This window comes from Macrobrachium rosenbergii, chromosome 57 (assembly GCF_040412425.1).
Source record: "Macrobrachium rosenbergii isolate ZJJX-2024 chromosome 57, ASM4041242v1, whole genome shotgun sequence".
NCBI lineage: Eukaryota > Metazoa > Arthropoda > Malacostraca > Decapoda > Palaemonidae > Macrobrachium > Macrobrachium rosenbergii.
In genome coordinates this window covers 16,892,895-16,910,787 of record NC_089797.1, presented here as the reverse complement: position 1 = coordinate 16,910,787, position 17,893 = coordinate 16,892,895, and the positions used below count along the sequence as shown (strand labels likewise).

Sequence of the window (17,893 nt, the reverse complement as noted above, 5' to 3'; positions counted from 1 at the left end):
CTTACCGCTAGTTTGTGCTCAGTAATTAACCTTTTTGAAACCCATTTACTGTTATTATCTACAAACTCTCGGTATCACTATTGCATGTATTTCATACACACCAGAATCAGGGTAAGAAGCCACTTTATCGGTCAGTCTGTTTGTTGTTTGAGTTTTCATTCATTTGTTGATGGGTTTCCCAGTGTAATTTGAATTAAACTTTTGTTTTTCTTGTTTGTGACAAAAATTCATTGTTAGTCTCTGATCTTTGCTTTCATATATAAACGCTCCTTTAATTTCCAAAAAAATCAATACTTTAAGTGCAAACCTTCGCTCTTGAGAGAAAACAATTCTAGTAGCCTCCCGCTCGCCAAGAGAATCATCCTTATTAACAGTAGGACCCCCGCCCATCCTGTTCAACCACAAGCTAAGTCAACTTCAACCACGAGAGAAAAAATTGTCTTCATAGGAAAGAAAGCAAGCTTCTGATTCCATTTTCTTGAGGTTTATCCTTATTTTCTAGTTCACTTCGATTAAAAAATGTCGGCATCAGTTATTGTTAACAAAGCATTTCTCTTTTATTGATGGCCAGACACTTCATCAAATCAAAGGACCATTGAAATTTGAATGTGCAAAAACTATCTCCTCTTGCGAATAAAAAGAAAAATGTTTTGGAAACATTGCACTGCCGGTCACCTTTTGCGTTTATCTCCATAATTCAAAAAAGAGGAACTATAAAACAAGATTTAGGAGAAAAAAGTCAACTGGTTTCATTGTCGTTCTGCTAGGATAGGAAGAGACAGGGTTAGGTATAAACATACCTTATATATATTGAACTTGGTTACATTTTTTGCAAATAACTATTTGTTCAAAATATTGTTTAAATAAATTTCTGTATATTCATAAGAATTTTACATATCTTAATGATAACTGTACATCACTTAAAAAAAATCAGTAACTTATGATATAAGTTATGCGTGTGTGAGTTTCTCTGAGGCGCGTTGTATTTTCAAACAATAACACTATCATAAGATCATTAAATGCTTCTCAGAGCACCAACCATGGACACGGAAGTGCGCGTGTGCTTTTCGATACTGCAGCAAAATATGCCTTGGAAACGTCTTAGTTATGTTTTCCAGTGAGCGCATCAGAGAACATAAAGCACCAAACAGAACCATGAAATTTCCATCACTTCATTCAGGGCCCATGACCCACCTCCTTTATTTTAGTAAGTGTTGCGCGCATTTCCACTTCAGTATTCTAAGTCTAAACGCAAACTATGTGACGTAACCTATTAATGGACAATGAAAACTTAGCAAAAATAAATCACATATCTTCCTCTATCGCTACAGACTTAAAACTGGCTGAGTGGTCTCAGGTCTCTACACAGTCATATTTCCCGTATCTCCTTTTAGAAAGAACAACGGCGACCAGAACGCCGATCAGTACAATGAACACCACGATCACCGCTATTGCCCAAATTGGGATGGCCAATAAAGGGTCCTCTGCTGACTCTGGGGCCGAAGCGAGAGAGGGAGAAGCATCTTGAGGCTGCTCTCCTGCCCCTGGGTCCCAGCTCACGGTGCTCAGGATCTCGGTTTCGTTGCCCCAGTCTCCTTCAGGGTTCTCCTCACCGAGTACCTCTTCGCTAGCGAGAACCTCTGCCTCAGACGTTGACAGGTGAATCTCATTCTCCAGTGGAGGGGAATAGGCTGTGAAACCCGATGCAGGGTAACCGATTTCTTCCTCGGTGGCTGGGAAATAGGCGTCGTCATCAGAGGCTGATGTAAAAGTCATGAATTCCAGGAGGTCCGGCTTGTGGATCATCGCAAGGTTGGACACAGGACTAAGTTATGTGGAGGAGAGAGGAAATATTTGGTCAGTTATTTGTCTTATTCAAAGAATACTGCTTTCTCCCACAGAAAAATGTTTAATGTATACACTCGAGGTGAATTTGTTCACAGTGAACGGTATCTTTTTCATATCAAATAGCATGCAAGCCGTTCTAACCACCTAGCACGGTCTAACCTACCTCGTCAAGCCTGCTTTGTCCACTGCTCTGAGAGCAAAGAAATAGGTCTCCCCAGAGTTCAATTCCATTTCCACAATGGCCGTAACTTTAATTCTTGCCCCAGACTCGACGAGAAGTTCTGCGTTGTTTGGATCCAAGATGAGACTTGAATCGTTAGGGTCACGACCGAAATTGACCTCTGTCAGTTCGTGGGCATCAGAACTCATACGGATAAGGTAACCAGATGCTAAAGGGGAAAAATAAATCAGTTTATAATGAGACATACATGCTCATGGATAAACATATTAACTAGATCAGTGGCAAGTTAGAACTATGTACAGTATCACGTCTTCGTTCATTTGAGCTGAGGTATCTAACTGGTTCCGTAGTGTATTTTTTCCAGTCCAATGAGTCAAAGGTCTGTTATGATGCAGTTGAAATCTGCCCAAAAGAAAAATGCTTTTTTGTACACCTAAGTGAAAACTTACATAACACTGATACACCTAACAAAGGATGATAATTTAAACCCAGGCATATGCACGCTTGACCCCATTCTGTACAAGATGTTCGAGAGAGAACTATAAGAGAATCTAAATAATATCGGCAATCCTTGTTTTATCCAGTTACCTGAGATAATCCTAGACAGCTGTTCCTGACCTAAAGAACTACCCTAAAAGTAATGATTCTTATATACTCCGTCTTAATTCTAATCTTAGGTGGTGTGTGTAAAACCAATTCTTCTTTGTAATCGTTTGCTCCATTGTATGTAGTTTGCTTGATAATGCCTTAGAATGAAGGCGAAAGATCTTGCCTCAGTTGTTTTATATTTCATATTATATATATATATATATATATATATATATATATATATATATATATATATATATATATATATATATATATATATATATATATATATATATATATATATATATATATATATATATATATCAGAGGAAGACGGACAAAAACCACACATCACTATTTATAAAACCAACGTTTCGTAATTTTGTACTGAATTACATCTTCATGTGCACAATAAAAGCAGTTATAAGTATGTTACAGTAAGAATGAAATAAATAAGAATAAAAAACACAACCAACCTAGAGGTGAAACAGTATTGTGTTTTATTCTATTTATTTCATTCTTACTGTAACATTTAAATGTATGTATAAACTATTTTATCTTTTAAAAAGATGTTCATTCATAATTCCACCTAATAAAAGAAGGTAACCTGATGTGGTTTTCAACACCTTCCTCTGGATATGCTTCCTGGAGTATTTCCCTGTTCCTGTATCACCGTGATATTATATATATACATATATATATATATATATTATATATATACATATACATATATATATATGTGTGTCTGTGTGTAATAATGTTATCTGTTAAAATCTACCTAATTTTAAAAACACCAAAGTTTTTACAGCGTTATATTTCGAAGACAACAGTTGTCTTTAACGCTGTAAAAATCCATTCTTTTGTGTTTTTATATACATATACACATATATATATATATATATATATATATATATATATATATATATATATATATATATATATATATATATATATTATAAGCACACATATATATAATATATATGTGTGTACGTGTGTGTGTGCATGTGAGAGTGTAAGGATATGTAGAAAACAAGATTTTTGGGAGGATTAATAAAAATCTTATGTAACGAAAGCAAAAAAAAAAGAAGATGCGGTTTTTGTGTGAAAGTGGGCCTGAGGCACATTTGGCGTTATAATTCCACCACTATTTCTCAAGTCTCTAATGCGACAAGTCGGAGAAAGGGCCGGAGATGTAGGTGCAATTTGGACAGATAAGGAAAGGGGTTTGTGAATGAATAAAGAGTGACTAATATTTGCAGGTGATATATACCTGTTTTGGTATAGTGAAGGAAAACTTCAGAGACTAGTGAAATTGTTTGAAAATGTACCAGGATGACAGTTTGATGAGGAAAGTAGCATGAACAGAAAAAATGACGTGAAAGATTAAGTTGTCTGTAGAAGCAATAGTTGACACTTGTGAAAGACATTTGAACCAACTTTCTTTTCTAACATCGAAATTTGAATGTTGAAAAGGAAAGAATGGAAAATTATTAAAAGATGGTGAGGCGAACTATTTATATAGTATATGTGGAATAGTGATGACTGAAAGAGTTAGGATATTAGGAAGTATGGAGAAGTAATAAAAAGGTTAGGGTACCTGAAAACAAAATAAACCAGATTGTTTGAGATGGTGCTGAAAGCGCTGGATTCATGGAGTGGAAGAGAAAGTGAATGAGTGCCTGCTAGATAGAGGTGGATGACTGAAGGTGTATTTGGATTCCCATGCACTGCCGATATGCTCCAGCTGTAGATATCTGAAGAAGCTAATGGTGTGGACATTTTCTGCATTTGGAGGAGTTCGTTAATAAATCGGCAGTTAAAGAAAGTTCGTGACAGTAATTAATGTGCTATTTTTTTTCTCAAGATCCACTCCTGTAGGGAAAAAATATGCATAAATGATCATATTATAAGGCGAGAGAAAGGTGTGTAACTAGACATAATACTTATACCTATTCCAGAATCTAGATCATCACCAGTGGCAGTCCAAGAGAGAGAAATATTATGACTAGATAAATGTGACGTCGACGGATCGGTCAAGGACACTCGAAGGTCTCTCACTTCACTGGGGGGCATCAGGTCCTGCGGCGGGGCTGGTGAACCCTCTGGCATATCGGGTACTTTCTCTGGAGTCGATACCTCGGCCACCTGAGAGAAGAACAGAACGTGAGTCTTCTACAATATCAGGTTATGCACATGACTGAGGAATGAATGAAGCAACTATTTTCTTCACTTTCAGGATATGCTGATGACAAGAAATCTATATCATTTAATCAGAAATAAATTAACTTTTGTCCTATACGACACCTACTTGAAGCATCGTTCTTAGACATGAGCAAACCGTCTTTAACCAAAGTGAATGAAATCTACTATGCTAAGCATTTCTTTCGGTTGCACTTAGAAAAGCAAACTTTTACCCAAAAAATTAAAAGTAATGCTGTCTCATTTTCTACATCACCTTAATGGACCCTGCAACTGCAACTCGATTGAAGGAGCCAGTATTCACTGCAGTGTCCCGGTCCAGTGGTATCACACTGCCGCAGCAGTAATCGGGCCTCTCTGCAAGAGGAAAATGGACATTTATTTCTGGAAACCGCAGACCACGTGTTCACTTTTGATAGCTTTGTGGTGTTATTCTATCATTTTTTTTATGCTAATCTACTGTATGATTTCAATCCTGTTTCATTCTACTTTATTGTTTTCAAAATGTATTTCCTATTTACAGAGTAATTTTATATTTCTTTATTACTTATTGATTTTAATAATGTTCGTTGTCACTTTTTGAAAATTATATTCTCTTTTCTTAGTGTTTTAAAATCGTATTCCTGTTTACCGTGTTGCTTTGAATAGCAATTCTTTGTAAGTTACTTGAAAAGTACATTTCCTTTCGAATCTTTGCTTTTAAATTCTATTCATTTTGCACCTATTGATTTTAAATCATTTCTCAGTTATGCTTATGGCACTAAAATCATATTATATTTTCTATTTTTAATTTTTGAAATCATATTTCCTTTTTGCATGTTTAGAAATATTTCATTTATCGTTTTTTTTTGACTAGTTGCTTGAGAATCAAATCTCAATTTTCATTCATATTTTGAAATAATTTTCCACTGTTACTTATTTATTGTAAGACAGACTGTATTCTCTACTTATTGTTTCAAAATTCTGTTTAGATTTCCAAGGAGTCTTTCTCCCATGGAAGGATTACCTAAATCACCGTAAAAAGCCGGAGATCTCCTTCGACGCCTCTGGGACGTAGCAGTGAGGAAGCCTCTGTTGATCACAGCTTGTCCTCCATCTGTAACCTGTGGAGAAATTCGTAAGCTTGAACTGGTCTACTAATGGATATTAGATCAATAACTTACTGCAAAAGGTGTTTACGTCAAATTTCATGTTATGAATAAAACTGGACATAACATTAACTCTCTCAATCTCTTACTCATATTGGAACTGATAAATGTATCAGCTTGAAATGTCGTCTGCACAACAGGAAATAATATCTATGCACATCCAGACTGAATAAGAATAATGTAATTTTAATTAAGTGAATATGTTTAAGAGGAAATATGTCCTCTCGACCAAAAGTACTGCAACTAAGTTTGAAATAAAAGATTAAAGACTGAAAACAAAGAAGAAGAAAATACTCAAAAACAACGGCACTAAAAGTAACCTGAGCAGAACTGACGGCCAAGACGTAGCAACACAAGAGAGAACAGTAAAAGGACAGCACAGCAACCACAGAGAACATTGTAGCTAAAGGACAGTAACCATAGTAAAAGTGAAATCCAGTGCATTTCGACCATCAACTGTAAGTGTTGCCTGAGCACTGGAATTGAAGCAGTGGTTAGTATCACTGAAAATATTCAACCTTAGGAGTAAAATCTTCAATCAAAGAAGAATGACAGACGTTGTAATAACAACAAATATAAACACCAATACAGCGACTACCAACGAAATAAAAATCACATACGGTTACCTCCGTAGAAGCAAATGGAAAAACACATAAAAAGGACGACCAAAACCTATCAAAAAAAAAAAAAAAAAAACCTAAAACAGAAAAAACAGAAGTGATAATTAAACAGCTCAAGAGCAATGGATGGAGAGACGAATCAAACTGAAAACTAAAAACAGCTGTTGATCGCTCCTGGAATAAGTACATCAGTTGTTCCTAAGTATGTAATGCTAATATAATCTATATCTGTATATATTTCTACAGAGATTTTTGACATCGAGTGTGATGTAGAAAGTTTGCTGATTCTCCCATGAAGCTGAAAAAATGAGGGATTCTAGGATCCAAATTTGGTAGTAATATGGACTTTGTAAGAAGAACTTATGGGTATGAGCACTTAGCTTTATCTCTTTAATATGGAAAAAACATTTGAATCGCTTTGTAAGGTCTTAAATTCCCAAAGACCTTTACCATTTAACCTATACATTCTTCTCGTTGAAAAATTAATTTTAAAGTCGAAAATACGTCATTTTCACCGTCAATACTATCCGTGTCGTCACGAACTTACCTGGGCCTTCACGCTGTATCTTCCAGTTCCGTAATATTTGGTCATATACCGTGAGTAGACGCCATCTCCAGCCTGTGTATCAGCGCCTTGACCGTTATCCAACAGGAAATACACCTCCGGCGGGTCAAAATCATTAGGCGGGGTCACTAATGCACTGCAAAGACAATCAATGGATGAAACATACCTTCTCTTAAATATGATGGGTTCTTGCCTATAAGGTGTTCTCAAATCAAACATGTTAGCAACGCTGGCTGAAATACTAAATGTAATGTTAGCATTGCAAGCATTATTTATTTCAACTGTCACCATTTTTCGACCATTTATTGGCGTTGTCAAAAGAAGTTTCTCCTCTGGTCTTATAAAAAGACAATTCAGGGGTGAGGCTGTTAAACGTCATCCTGTCAGGGGTGTGGTCAAATAAGGAACATTCTAGCGGTGGCTGGTGCCCCGATGAGGGTTTTCCATCCGAACGCGGGCCGAGCTGCCAGAATCGCCTTCATGGGGATGACTATCATAGAGTATTGTATTCAACTGTAACCACATACCAAGCTGTTTAACCCTAACCTGACATTAGCGTTAACCACTGGATTGTTTCCTTGTTTGACTTCAGCGTAAATGATGATCCTCTCCGTTTTGGCGCTGACGTCACGTGCACCGCTGCTCACCTGAAATCAAGGTAATTCAGACGTCAAAGCAGCTAACCGAACCAGTTGTCCTAGCTTGAGAAAAAACAGATTGCACTGTAATACCTGCACGGTATGAACTCGTACTTTTTTGGATATTTACGAAGAAACCTTTTATGTGAATGTGTTAAAACAGCCAAGATGAATGAGATATTTCCATAATCGCCATTATAAAAAAAAAAAAAAATAACGTCCTATGAATGCGTAATGAAAAAGGCGAAAAAAGTAAAAAAAAAAAAACTCACCCATGCTTTGGTAGTGATTGGTTCCACTTTTGGATCTCGAGTCTGGGCCGTAACTTTTACCCTGACGAAGTTTTCGTCATTACCTGAGACTCCTACTTTCCATTGCCATTCGCCCTCCTTCACCAGGCAAGAGCATCGAAGAGAAAAGAAATAAAACCCGGTAAATGCACGGAGTAAGTCTTGAAGAAATCCTGTATTCAGCAAAGGAATTTAGAAGTACGTAAACTGAGAAAGCCTTTAATTGAAGGTCCCAAGAATAAAGATGATAATAAATTATAAGTCTGATGGTTCATCAATCATAATATTAGGTGATGAAGGAAGACTCTGTATGAAGGAAGTCGATATCCGAGGGCCATTCGCGCAATATTATCCTTTCAAAACAAGAATCTCCACACCTACCTCCGCCATCGGTACTGTGATTGACCAGGAGTAAGTCATGGGATCAAATTCAGACCCTCCCACGACGGAGCCATCTGGCCTGATCAAATGCGGAAGCTGTGTCACGTGTGGCTGGTCATTCGTGTCTAAACGGAACTTGAGGTTTCGCCCAATACTGAAGTCGACATTAAAAGTTCCACTGGTAAAGGTGTCAGTGCCTTTGTAGACATTTTCATGAATCTGTGGGAATGAAAAAGCAATCCTTCAGGCCATGCATATCCGTAAGAAAAGAAATTGATGGTTTGAAAGTACGAAGCATTCAAACCACAAGAGCATACTTATTAATTTAGCTGATTTTAATGATGAATCTGTGGGAATGAAAGTGCAATCATTCAGGCCATGTAGCCTATATCCGCTAGAAAAAATTGATGGTTTTAAGGTACGAAGCATTCAAATCATAAGAGCATATTTATAATCTGAACTGATTTTAATAACGAAAACTAGCTTGCAATTTTTAGAAGCTTACCACAACGCTAGAATTGAATTTGGGTGGAGGAGGTTGGTACGTCAAGGCGCCTTCAAAGGCATCTTCGAGCATAAGGCCTTCGTCTAGGTCATTCACGGTGAAGGTTTTTCCACCTGTCAATTGAGCAATGCGCTCCAGTTTAGGGTCGGCCTCAGCTCTGCAAGACAAAGAGTTTTAGAGTCGAGTGTGTATGCCTTTGTTTATGCATGATGCTCATATATATATATATATATATATATATATATATATATATATATATATATATATATATATATATATATATATATATATATATATATATATATATATATATATATATATGAGTGTGTGCTTGTGTGTATGTGTAAATAGAAGACAAAAGAGAATACAGTGTACGGATATACAAAAAGGTAAATGAGGTAGTCAAGAAGAAACGAGGAGAGAAAGAAAAGGGAAGTAATGAAAATTCGCAAGTGAATCTAAGCGATTGAAAGATGTCACGTCCGGAAGTACATCCAATGAGAAAGCTAAATGAGGACGTGGCCTTTAGAATAAGGGATGTAAATGGAGAGATGCTGTCTAAAGTACTGAAACCTTGCGTCGATGGAGTTAATATTTTGAAGATTTCTTCAGCGCGGATAACATAACAGTGGTCTGGCAAAAACTAGCTCTTAACTTAACTTAACTTCAGCGCGGATAACATAACAGAGGCAGCGCTCAAGAAAGCAAGACTGGAAAAAACTGGTGTAAAGTTGAGAATGCTTGTAGAAGTGGCTGTTGAGGATGTAAGGAAGGTAATTAAGAGATCTTACAATGGAATCTCAGGTACCTCATAAATAAATGCTAACATAAAATGTAAAATTAGCGATTATTTCATTTCTATTTCGTGATTCTGAAGTTAATGTCATAATGGGATCTGTGCTACACATTGATGAATAATATTAGATTAATTTTTTCAACACAGACTTAGCTTGATTTACATATGTACACCAAACGAAGTCCTTGTTAAAAGCATGATTTTTTTTTATGCGGACTTTAACATTAGCTCAAACCATTCATGGACATTGATTTCGAATGTGCAGCCCTATTCTTAAAAACTCCTAATTCTTATTGCCTCAATGTATCTACTAAGAAGCATTAAGAACAGTTTAATCAAACGGAACTCTTTTCAGCCAGAATCCCAGAAATGTCTCCTACTCACGGACCACGTACCCAAATGCCACGGTCACCACTCGGACCCCGGACTCGAGGACGTTCTTCATGATGTGCTCAATCCTCGGGTTCTCGTTTTCCTCTCCATCAGTGATCAGGAGAATGACCGGGTTGGTCACGTTGTTCAGAATCTGGGGGAAGGCGGGTTTTCGCAGTGAGTGCCTGATCTGATTTATGAAATTTAAGCTGCCAAGCCGGACACTGGGTCATTTTCGGCTCTTCAGCGCTTGTGACAGTGAAAAGAGAGAGTTCGAGTGGTTGGACAGCAAGATTAAGAGCAGAGAATATATATAAAATTTAAACCAAAGGCCAAGCGCTGGGACCTATGAGGCCATTCAGCGCTGAAACGGAAATTGACAGTAAAAAGGATCGAAAGGTGTAACAGGAGCAAAACCTCGCAGTTGTACTATGAAACAATTGTTAGGAGAGGGTGGAAAGTAAGATGGAAGAAAGAGAATATGAACGGAGGTACAGGAAAAGGAATGAAAGGGGTCGCAGCTAGGGGCCGAAGGGACGCTGCAAAGAGCAAGATCAAGAGATCCAGAAGATGAGATGAAGTACAAAGATCTACTGTAGAGGTGGAACTTCGAGAAAATCCCTCAGTCGCACTAAGACGTAATAGGTACAAAGGTTGGACAGCAAGTCTAAAAAATGGAGGTGGGGATGGAGGTAAAATAAAAGGCTAAAAAGTGGATGCAGCTAGGGGACGGAGGGTAATTGCCAACACCCTTTAGTAGTGCCACCAGTGCACCACGCGAGGCGCACTGACAGCACTATCCCCTTACGGGGCCAGTGAGTGCGTGGGAACTAATTTCAGATTCAGTGCGTCACATACCACAAGATCATGGAATCATGAAGAATATTTAGCCGGTTGCTAAAAATCACTCAAAAGTTACAAAACGTCTCACATCGACAAAGAACTCAGTACAAACTGATATACAGCAGAAAATTGGGGATTTACTTAAATCTTAGAAAAAACAAAAGCAGCAATGGGATTAAAAACGCAAACATATATACTTTAATCATACATGGCTAAAAATCTGAGTTTCCATGAAATTCTATGGAGATCACATTAAACCCGGTTTGGATACCGGAGCTGTGACCCTTGGCGGTACAGCCAAAAAATGTTTTAATTTTATGCAATTCTCACTTCTAGCATAACTGAAAAAGCAAAATCGAAATTACCTTTTTTACTGCGACGTAAAGACCAGCACCGATGCTGGTGCCACCATCCGCCGTGGTTCCCAAGGAATCCGCAAGAGCCCGTCGAGATTCCTCATCGGCGATCTTTGTCAGTGGATGGACCAACTTCGCTGCTTTTCTGCGAAAATTCCTCAATCTAAGAACATTCTCTCAGTGTCTGCAAAAATCTTTCATTCAAGCAATAAACTGTGGAAGAAAACAGTTCTTCTTTCTCGGCTTGTTACAACTGATATCCCAGAATCTTTTTCTTTATTATCTGCCTAACTAATAAAAATAAAGAAACTTTCACCAAACGAATGAACTTGCTTGAAAGTCTCTCGTAAATTCACCGACACATACACTACATACACAAACACACGTGTACACACACGTGTGTATATATATATATATATATATATATATATATATATATATATATATATATATATATATATATACCCACCACACACACACACACCCATATATATATATATATATATATATATATATATATATATATATATATATATATATATATATATATATATATGGAATATATACATATATATGAATACATATATACAGTTACTCCCATCTCTGTAAGGCAATTATTAACTGTGAAACAGTATCACATTTATCTAGAGCTATCTCCATAGAATTCGTATATCATTTAAATAAAGCTTCGCATCGATATACAACCAAAACTCCAATATGAAACAAAATGATCTCGACAAAAATGCCACCACCAACAAACCAGGGACAACCGACACCAACGTACGAAAATCGGATGATGGCCACGTAGCTTCCTTGAGCCACCTCGTGGAGGAGCCACCGTCGCGCTGTCTTCCTCAACTTGTGGACTCGATAATGATCGTTCATGCTGCCCGAGTAATCCAGCACGAGGGCATAATGGGCATCGGCGTGTTGTACCAGTTCGATCACGGGGTCGAGGTACCTGTCCGTCGGAGGATTGCTGGAAGAGAGCGATAAAGGGTTTGATTAGTTTTCCCATTTGGGTGTCCTTATGACATCCATCTAAAATGGATTTGTTCTACGAAAAATTATATTTCTGTGACAATATAATACATTTTGGAGGCAGATTATTATCGAGAATTATACCACTTCCTTCTCTTTGTTAAGCATCAGAAGGACATCTAGGATTAACACAATATGCAGTGATTTTTCCTTGTGACATATTAGGCTAGGGAAATAAGTTTGCAAACTATATTACATATCTTTTAACATTTTCATGTAGGTTTTCCTAATATTATTTTACGGACTTAAACTTTATAAAGCGACTGGAAATTATATAACTTTTGAAAATTAATGTTTGATTAAAAAAAAAACCCTGTTCTTCAAGGAAAATGCCTTTGTTACTTACGTGATATCCCACCTACGGTTTGTAAATATATGACACAAAGAAATAAAATTAAATCTAAGCACTTTTATCTCTATCTCTTTCTCACTCTCTCGACTTCAGAAGCACAGAATCGTCCCGAAACTTATTGAAGGAACAATTCAAGGATGAAAGCTTCATATTAAACTTCATATAAAGTAATATAATAAGGCATGAAAATAACCATAAGCAATGAAAAATTAACAATTGATGGAGGTAATATGGTACTTAATGCTTTACGCTCATGTCTTACGAAAGTAGTTGAAACTGCTCCTACAAAAAGGAAGATATCGAAGCCACAGTTGCAATTATAAGACGGTTTGATTTTGATTCAATCCTGCCAAGAAGGGAGCACTCAAAATAAAAGAACAATATTCTAAGCAGAGAATAAAAGGCCAGTGAAGTGTTAGTACCTTTGATAAAGAATGGTCTACAGTACCGAAACACATCACTTACGTTTTAAAAATACAATTTTGTGGTTGGAGGACAAGTTTGAAATTTAGTTTCATCAAAGATAACAGAAGCATGTGAAAAAGTAACGAGATAAATTGGTAGAAATAATCTGAAGACGCTGAGTTATATTACATTATGGGGTCACTATTCAGAAATGATCTCTAAACTGTAGCTGATATAATTCAAAAGAAAATTCGACATTGAGTGCAGACAACAGAGCAAAGTCGAGAGGCAAAGAAATGAGAGAAATGAAGATATGAATCATTAACAAGGCATGAAAAGCAATACATCTAAAATTGGAAAGGATTATATGATACACCACCGACAACAAGGAGCTTCGATAAGTTTTCAGGGTGGAGCAATAAAGCAGGAAATCTACTTAACAGATCTTTATCCTAAATATTCTCAATTGCCACAGAGCATTTGATAAAAGACAACATGGGATCTCACAGCGTTGATGACAAAAATTTATCATAATAAGAAAAACCGTTATTGACCTAAAATGGAAGAGTTTCATTCATAGGCGGGTACTAGGTAGGGAAAACACATCTTAAAGGTTCAACAGTTTCTTCCTTTTGGGTCTGGATAAAGTTGTGCACCAAAATCATTACCAAAATCTAAAATATTGGTCCTTAGCTCTCGTAAAACATCCCAAGAAATTTTGAATATATTCGAAGCAAGAACAGAATCTTCATCTGGACCTAAATTGTTACCAGACCTCACAGAAATTCTCTATAGCCTACTGTTTTATGAAAATCTGTGGAATATGCTTTGGTGATGTGCTTCATTTCTCATATGCATCACATTAGCAAGTTAATACTTTGGTCTTTGATCAATGGTTGACATCCCAAAATGTATACTGAAAATTTCCCAATGAGTCCTTTGCAGTTTCACCAGACAGATCAGGCAGTCTGTAATTTTGCTTACTTCTATAGGCATGGTGATTCAGCTTGGAGCATGGGAAAATGTTTATGAAGGCACAGAAGCTATAATATTAATGTACTAACACGTAAACCAGTTTATTTTGAGGTCCTTTCTGTTTTTCTTATCTAGCATTTTTACTTACGCTCCAGCCTGGAAATCTGGGTGATCATTCATCACACTCCACACTGATCGTCCACCACAGAAGAGATTCTGCTTTGTTGGGGCTACAGAGTTGTGAGGATGGTCACTCTGCTGGTCATCACAGAAGTCCACAACCTTGTTTGGAGGTAAACGAAGATTATTATTTATTAGGCTTCTCTCCTCTAAGAGAAGAGATGTTATGAAAAGAACATGAATAAGATTAGATATTGGGCAGTTGCCTATCTTTTTTATTTCATTATCATATTCCTTACCGTATCACTAAATATTAAAGGATAAGACATTAACGAAGAGGATGCAATTTGGTCTCTGTATGGAAGGAAACGACAGTTCTGGTCAGGTTCACCTTGAGCGTTCAGGCCACACCCACTGCGACCTCGCTTGTCTCTGATGAAGAAGAAGATGCTGATAGAATCTGAACACGCTGCATGAAAATAGATGAAGGAATAACAACACAACTCTCCAGTGAAACGATCACAACAGAAATCAAAACAGTTTGACTCCCTCTCTACTTCTCCAAGACAGAGACAAAGAGGAATCTTACATTTGGCGTCCCTCGACCACTTTGTCAGCGCAGTATGTTGGATGGATTTTGCCTCCTCCGAAGTGTCCACCGTTTTCTCGGTCGTCAAGAATGTAGAAGAGGGGGAAGCTTTCATCTCCCGGGTAGCCCAGCTCATCAAAGACACCCCATCTCAGCTTGGCCCACTCCATCAAGAGGGCCTTCCCTGTTTATGCCAAACGATAAAAGGCAAAAAGATTACCTTTTGAAACGAGGACATCTTGGTGTCTCATATGCACCAGATCTTGAAGCGACATCCCCTCCCAGAGCTAGCTTACCTCTGGGGCCCCACCAGGCCGCCTGCGACATGTCGGTGAGATAATCAGGAGTGAGATGGATGTACTTTCCAGAAACGCCGCATCCGCCTGGTTGGTGAGTGTATGGCTGGTTTTTGTACACGCTGTTCATGTGGTCAATGCGTATTTCGCTGTCCTGAGGAAGAGGAAAATTCGTATGTGTGTCATTTGGTGAAGTCGAGAACTGGGTATATCGCTGCTTACATAAACATTCTGACTGCAGAGTAAATTCAGCAAACGCCAGGGAAATATATTTACCTTGAGGTACAGAGTATTGTAGGGGACATAAGAAATTTAAGCGACAATTAAATATGAACGAAAATGCCCTATGCTGAAAAGAAATTACATTGAAAATCTAAGTTATTGACCAAATTCATTCACCGAGCGAACAATGCACTTGCAAGCATCTAAACTTTAATAAAGCCAATTTTTACTTACTAATTCATCTCCAATTACTTTTGCATGATAGTTACTCTTTTAACATAACCTCTACCTTTACGCTTTGGTGATAGCATTAAGTTTCGGTACACACTGTAGAAGTTATAAGACCAATCTCGGGTCAATGCAGCAAGGAAGAATATAGACCATGTTGCGTTTCGTTTCAAGAATACTGACAATGTTTCTTTTCATTCGTTTCAAGAATATTGACCATGTTAAGTTTATTTAATTTTTTTTTTCTTTTTAGAATACTGACCATGTCTCGTTTCGTTTCAAGAGTAGTGACCAAGTTTCGTTTCGTCCGTTTTAAGAATATTGACCTTATTTCATTTGGTTCAAGAATACTGACCATGTTTCGTTTCTTTTCAAAAACGAAACGAAATAGGCGATAAGAGGTGATATATAGTATAATAATGAAATAACAACAGTTCTGGTAGTATTACCTTATCGGCTATCAGAGTTGCCCCGTATTTTCTTCAAGAAACGATCATACTCACTTCATAGTTCTCGCTGAGAGCAGTGTTGTTGACAGGCGTGTTGACCCAAGACTTCGGGATCAGAATCTTCACGTGACGGAAATATGCCCTGAAGTGCGTCGCCCGGAATAATCTCCTCGAAGCCTCCTGAATCATTTCCTAAAGAAAAAAAAACGGAATCAATTCAAGACGTCGAATTTTTCACTGTTGTCATAGGTGTGCTGCTTACAGGAGTTTCAGGAGAAGATACTTTGTGCTCTTTAAGACACTGTTACAATCATATTATTCTTTCATTTTCTTTTTTCTCTGTACTTTAAATCCAGTGTTTATATACTAATTGCATAGATCAACCAAGAGGAGATCTCATTCCATAAAATTTACCTGAGTAAAATAGAGAGAGACGTTTGTCAATTACAATCTTAAATTTGGATTCAGATCGCAAGCCATTCTCTAACAAGTTCATTCATCACATTGAAATGAAAAGTAATAGCAGTAAGATTCAGTCCATCACACATTCTCCATTAAGAATTAAGGCATCAAATGCAACTATCATAAAAACAGACACAGAAGCTAGGATCATGACTATTTGAACTCATAATTTGCTTTCCACCAGTGGGCTGACTATGCACGCAAGCGCAGTTGGAGTTACCGACGCACTGACGATGTAGGGAAAGCGGAGGTACTGTATAGGGAAGACTATTATTATTATTGATGATAAGGATATCAATTACAAGGCGTTCTTCGCCGTCAATGTACCAATATTCGTTCATTTACTATGACCCAATCATGGATCTATAACAATTTTCTGTCATTCATAAAAATCCAGGTGAAGGATCTATAAAATAGCATATTAGTTGTTTCGGATATTGTGTAAGTTCAATAGACCTCAGTGACTAGAAGCAAATCCGACAATTGGAGTCTTCCCTCAGTGATAGACGCGAAAGCTTTTCCAAATATGTTGAATTAGCTCAGGTCAAAGTTAACTGGTCGGTTCGTAAGCTGACTAGCCTTGCAACTGTTCCTTTTACGAGAGAGAGAGAGAGAGAGAGAGAGAGAGAGAGAGAGAGAGAGAGAGAGAGAGAGAGAGAGAGAGAGAGAGAGAAAATGATCAGTTCAGAATAGATGCATGAATTTACCTTTAGTGAAAGTCACTTGTTGTTATAAAACCCTCACTTATCTTGTGGTAATGTACAGTATTGTAATTGATACAATGCAAGTTAATGAGAGAGAGAGAGAGAGAGAGAGAGAGAGAGAGAGAGAGAGAGAGAGAAATTACTGCACAAAAGCCAGACGCTATAAGTGACAAAACAAAAATCTTATAGTATTTATAGTTACCCTAACGGGGTACCATCCCAGTTCCTGAACAGATCCACTGGACTTAATAACAAGAAACAAGAGTAAAAAAAAAAAAAATAGACAACCCGCCATTCCCCCTGGTGTACTCTACTCACACCACAGGTGCAACCCACCAAAGTTAGTTAATGAACAGGTACTCGATGTACGACCTGGAAAACAGAGACACAATGCGATTTCATGTGGAATGAGCCTAAGGCATCATGCCTTGCGCGGAAATTGAACCTGGGACCTCTTGCTTATGAGAAAAGTGTCTTCACCATGAGTAACCTTAGAAAACCTTGCAATTAATCCGTCAGCCTTGTCTAATGCCCAGCACTAGCTATCAGTATCCACTACATTTACATGTAAGCGCTCATAAGAGATCACACAATAGACATTCATTTTTATATTTGCTCAATTGAAATGAAATAATGAGTCAGTCAACTTCCAGCTGAGTTATTTGCATTTGCATTTTCGATCTGAGCCAAAAATTGAAATTCCGTTACTGGAATAATGAT

At 37.4% G+C, this 17,893-nt stretch overlaps 1 protein-coding gene across 10 annotated transcripts in view; it reads right to left on the bottom strand.

Moving 5' to 3' along the window:
- Positions 1–784: 784 nt before the first annotated feature.
- LOC136837064 (calcium-activated chloride channel regulator 1-like) overlaps positions 785–17,893 on the bottom strand; it is a 151,536-nt gene continuing 134,427 nt past the window's right edge. For 7 of the 10 annotated variants that reach the window (XM_067101662.1, XM_067101656.1, XM_067101661.1 and 4 more), the window contains 18 exons: positions 16,062–16,199; positions 15,109–15,262; positions 14,813–14,996; positions 14,523–14,655; positions 14,252–14,385; positions 12,115–12,309; positions 11,340–11,475; positions 10,155–10,285; positions 8,964–9,120; positions 8,459–8,677; positions 8,060–8,176; positions 7,696–7,796; positions 7,132–7,285; positions 5,823–5,919; positions 5,073–5,173; positions 4,567–4,762; positions 2,012–2,237; positions 785–1,825 (listed from right to left, as the gene is read on the bottom strand). In XM_067101662.1, coding sequence (XP_066957763.1) covers positions 1,354–1,825; positions 2,012–2,237; positions 4,567–4,762; positions 5,073–5,173; positions 5,823–5,919; positions 7,132–7,285; positions 7,696–7,796; positions 8,060–8,176; positions 8,459–8,677; positions 8,964–9,120; positions 10,155–10,285; positions 11,340–11,475; positions 12,115–12,309; positions 14,252–14,385; positions 14,523–14,655; positions 14,813–14,996; positions 15,109–15,262; positions 16,062–16,199 — 3,045 coding nt within the window. In that variant the 3' untranslated portion in view covers positions 785–1,353. Of the gene's footprint in view, positions 1,826–2,011; positions 2,238–4,566; positions 4,763–5,072; positions 5,174–5,822; positions 5,920–7,131; positions 7,286–7,695; positions 7,797–8,059; positions 8,177–8,458; positions 8,678–8,963; positions 9,121–10,154; positions 10,286–11,339; positions 11,476–12,114; positions 12,310–14,251; positions 14,386–14,522; positions 14,656–14,812; positions 15,033–15,108; positions 15,263–16,061; positions 16,200–17,893 lie in introns of all 10 variants that reach the window. The other 3 variants (XM_067101664.1, XM_067101665.1, XM_067101666.1) reach the window with 1 other exon arrangement.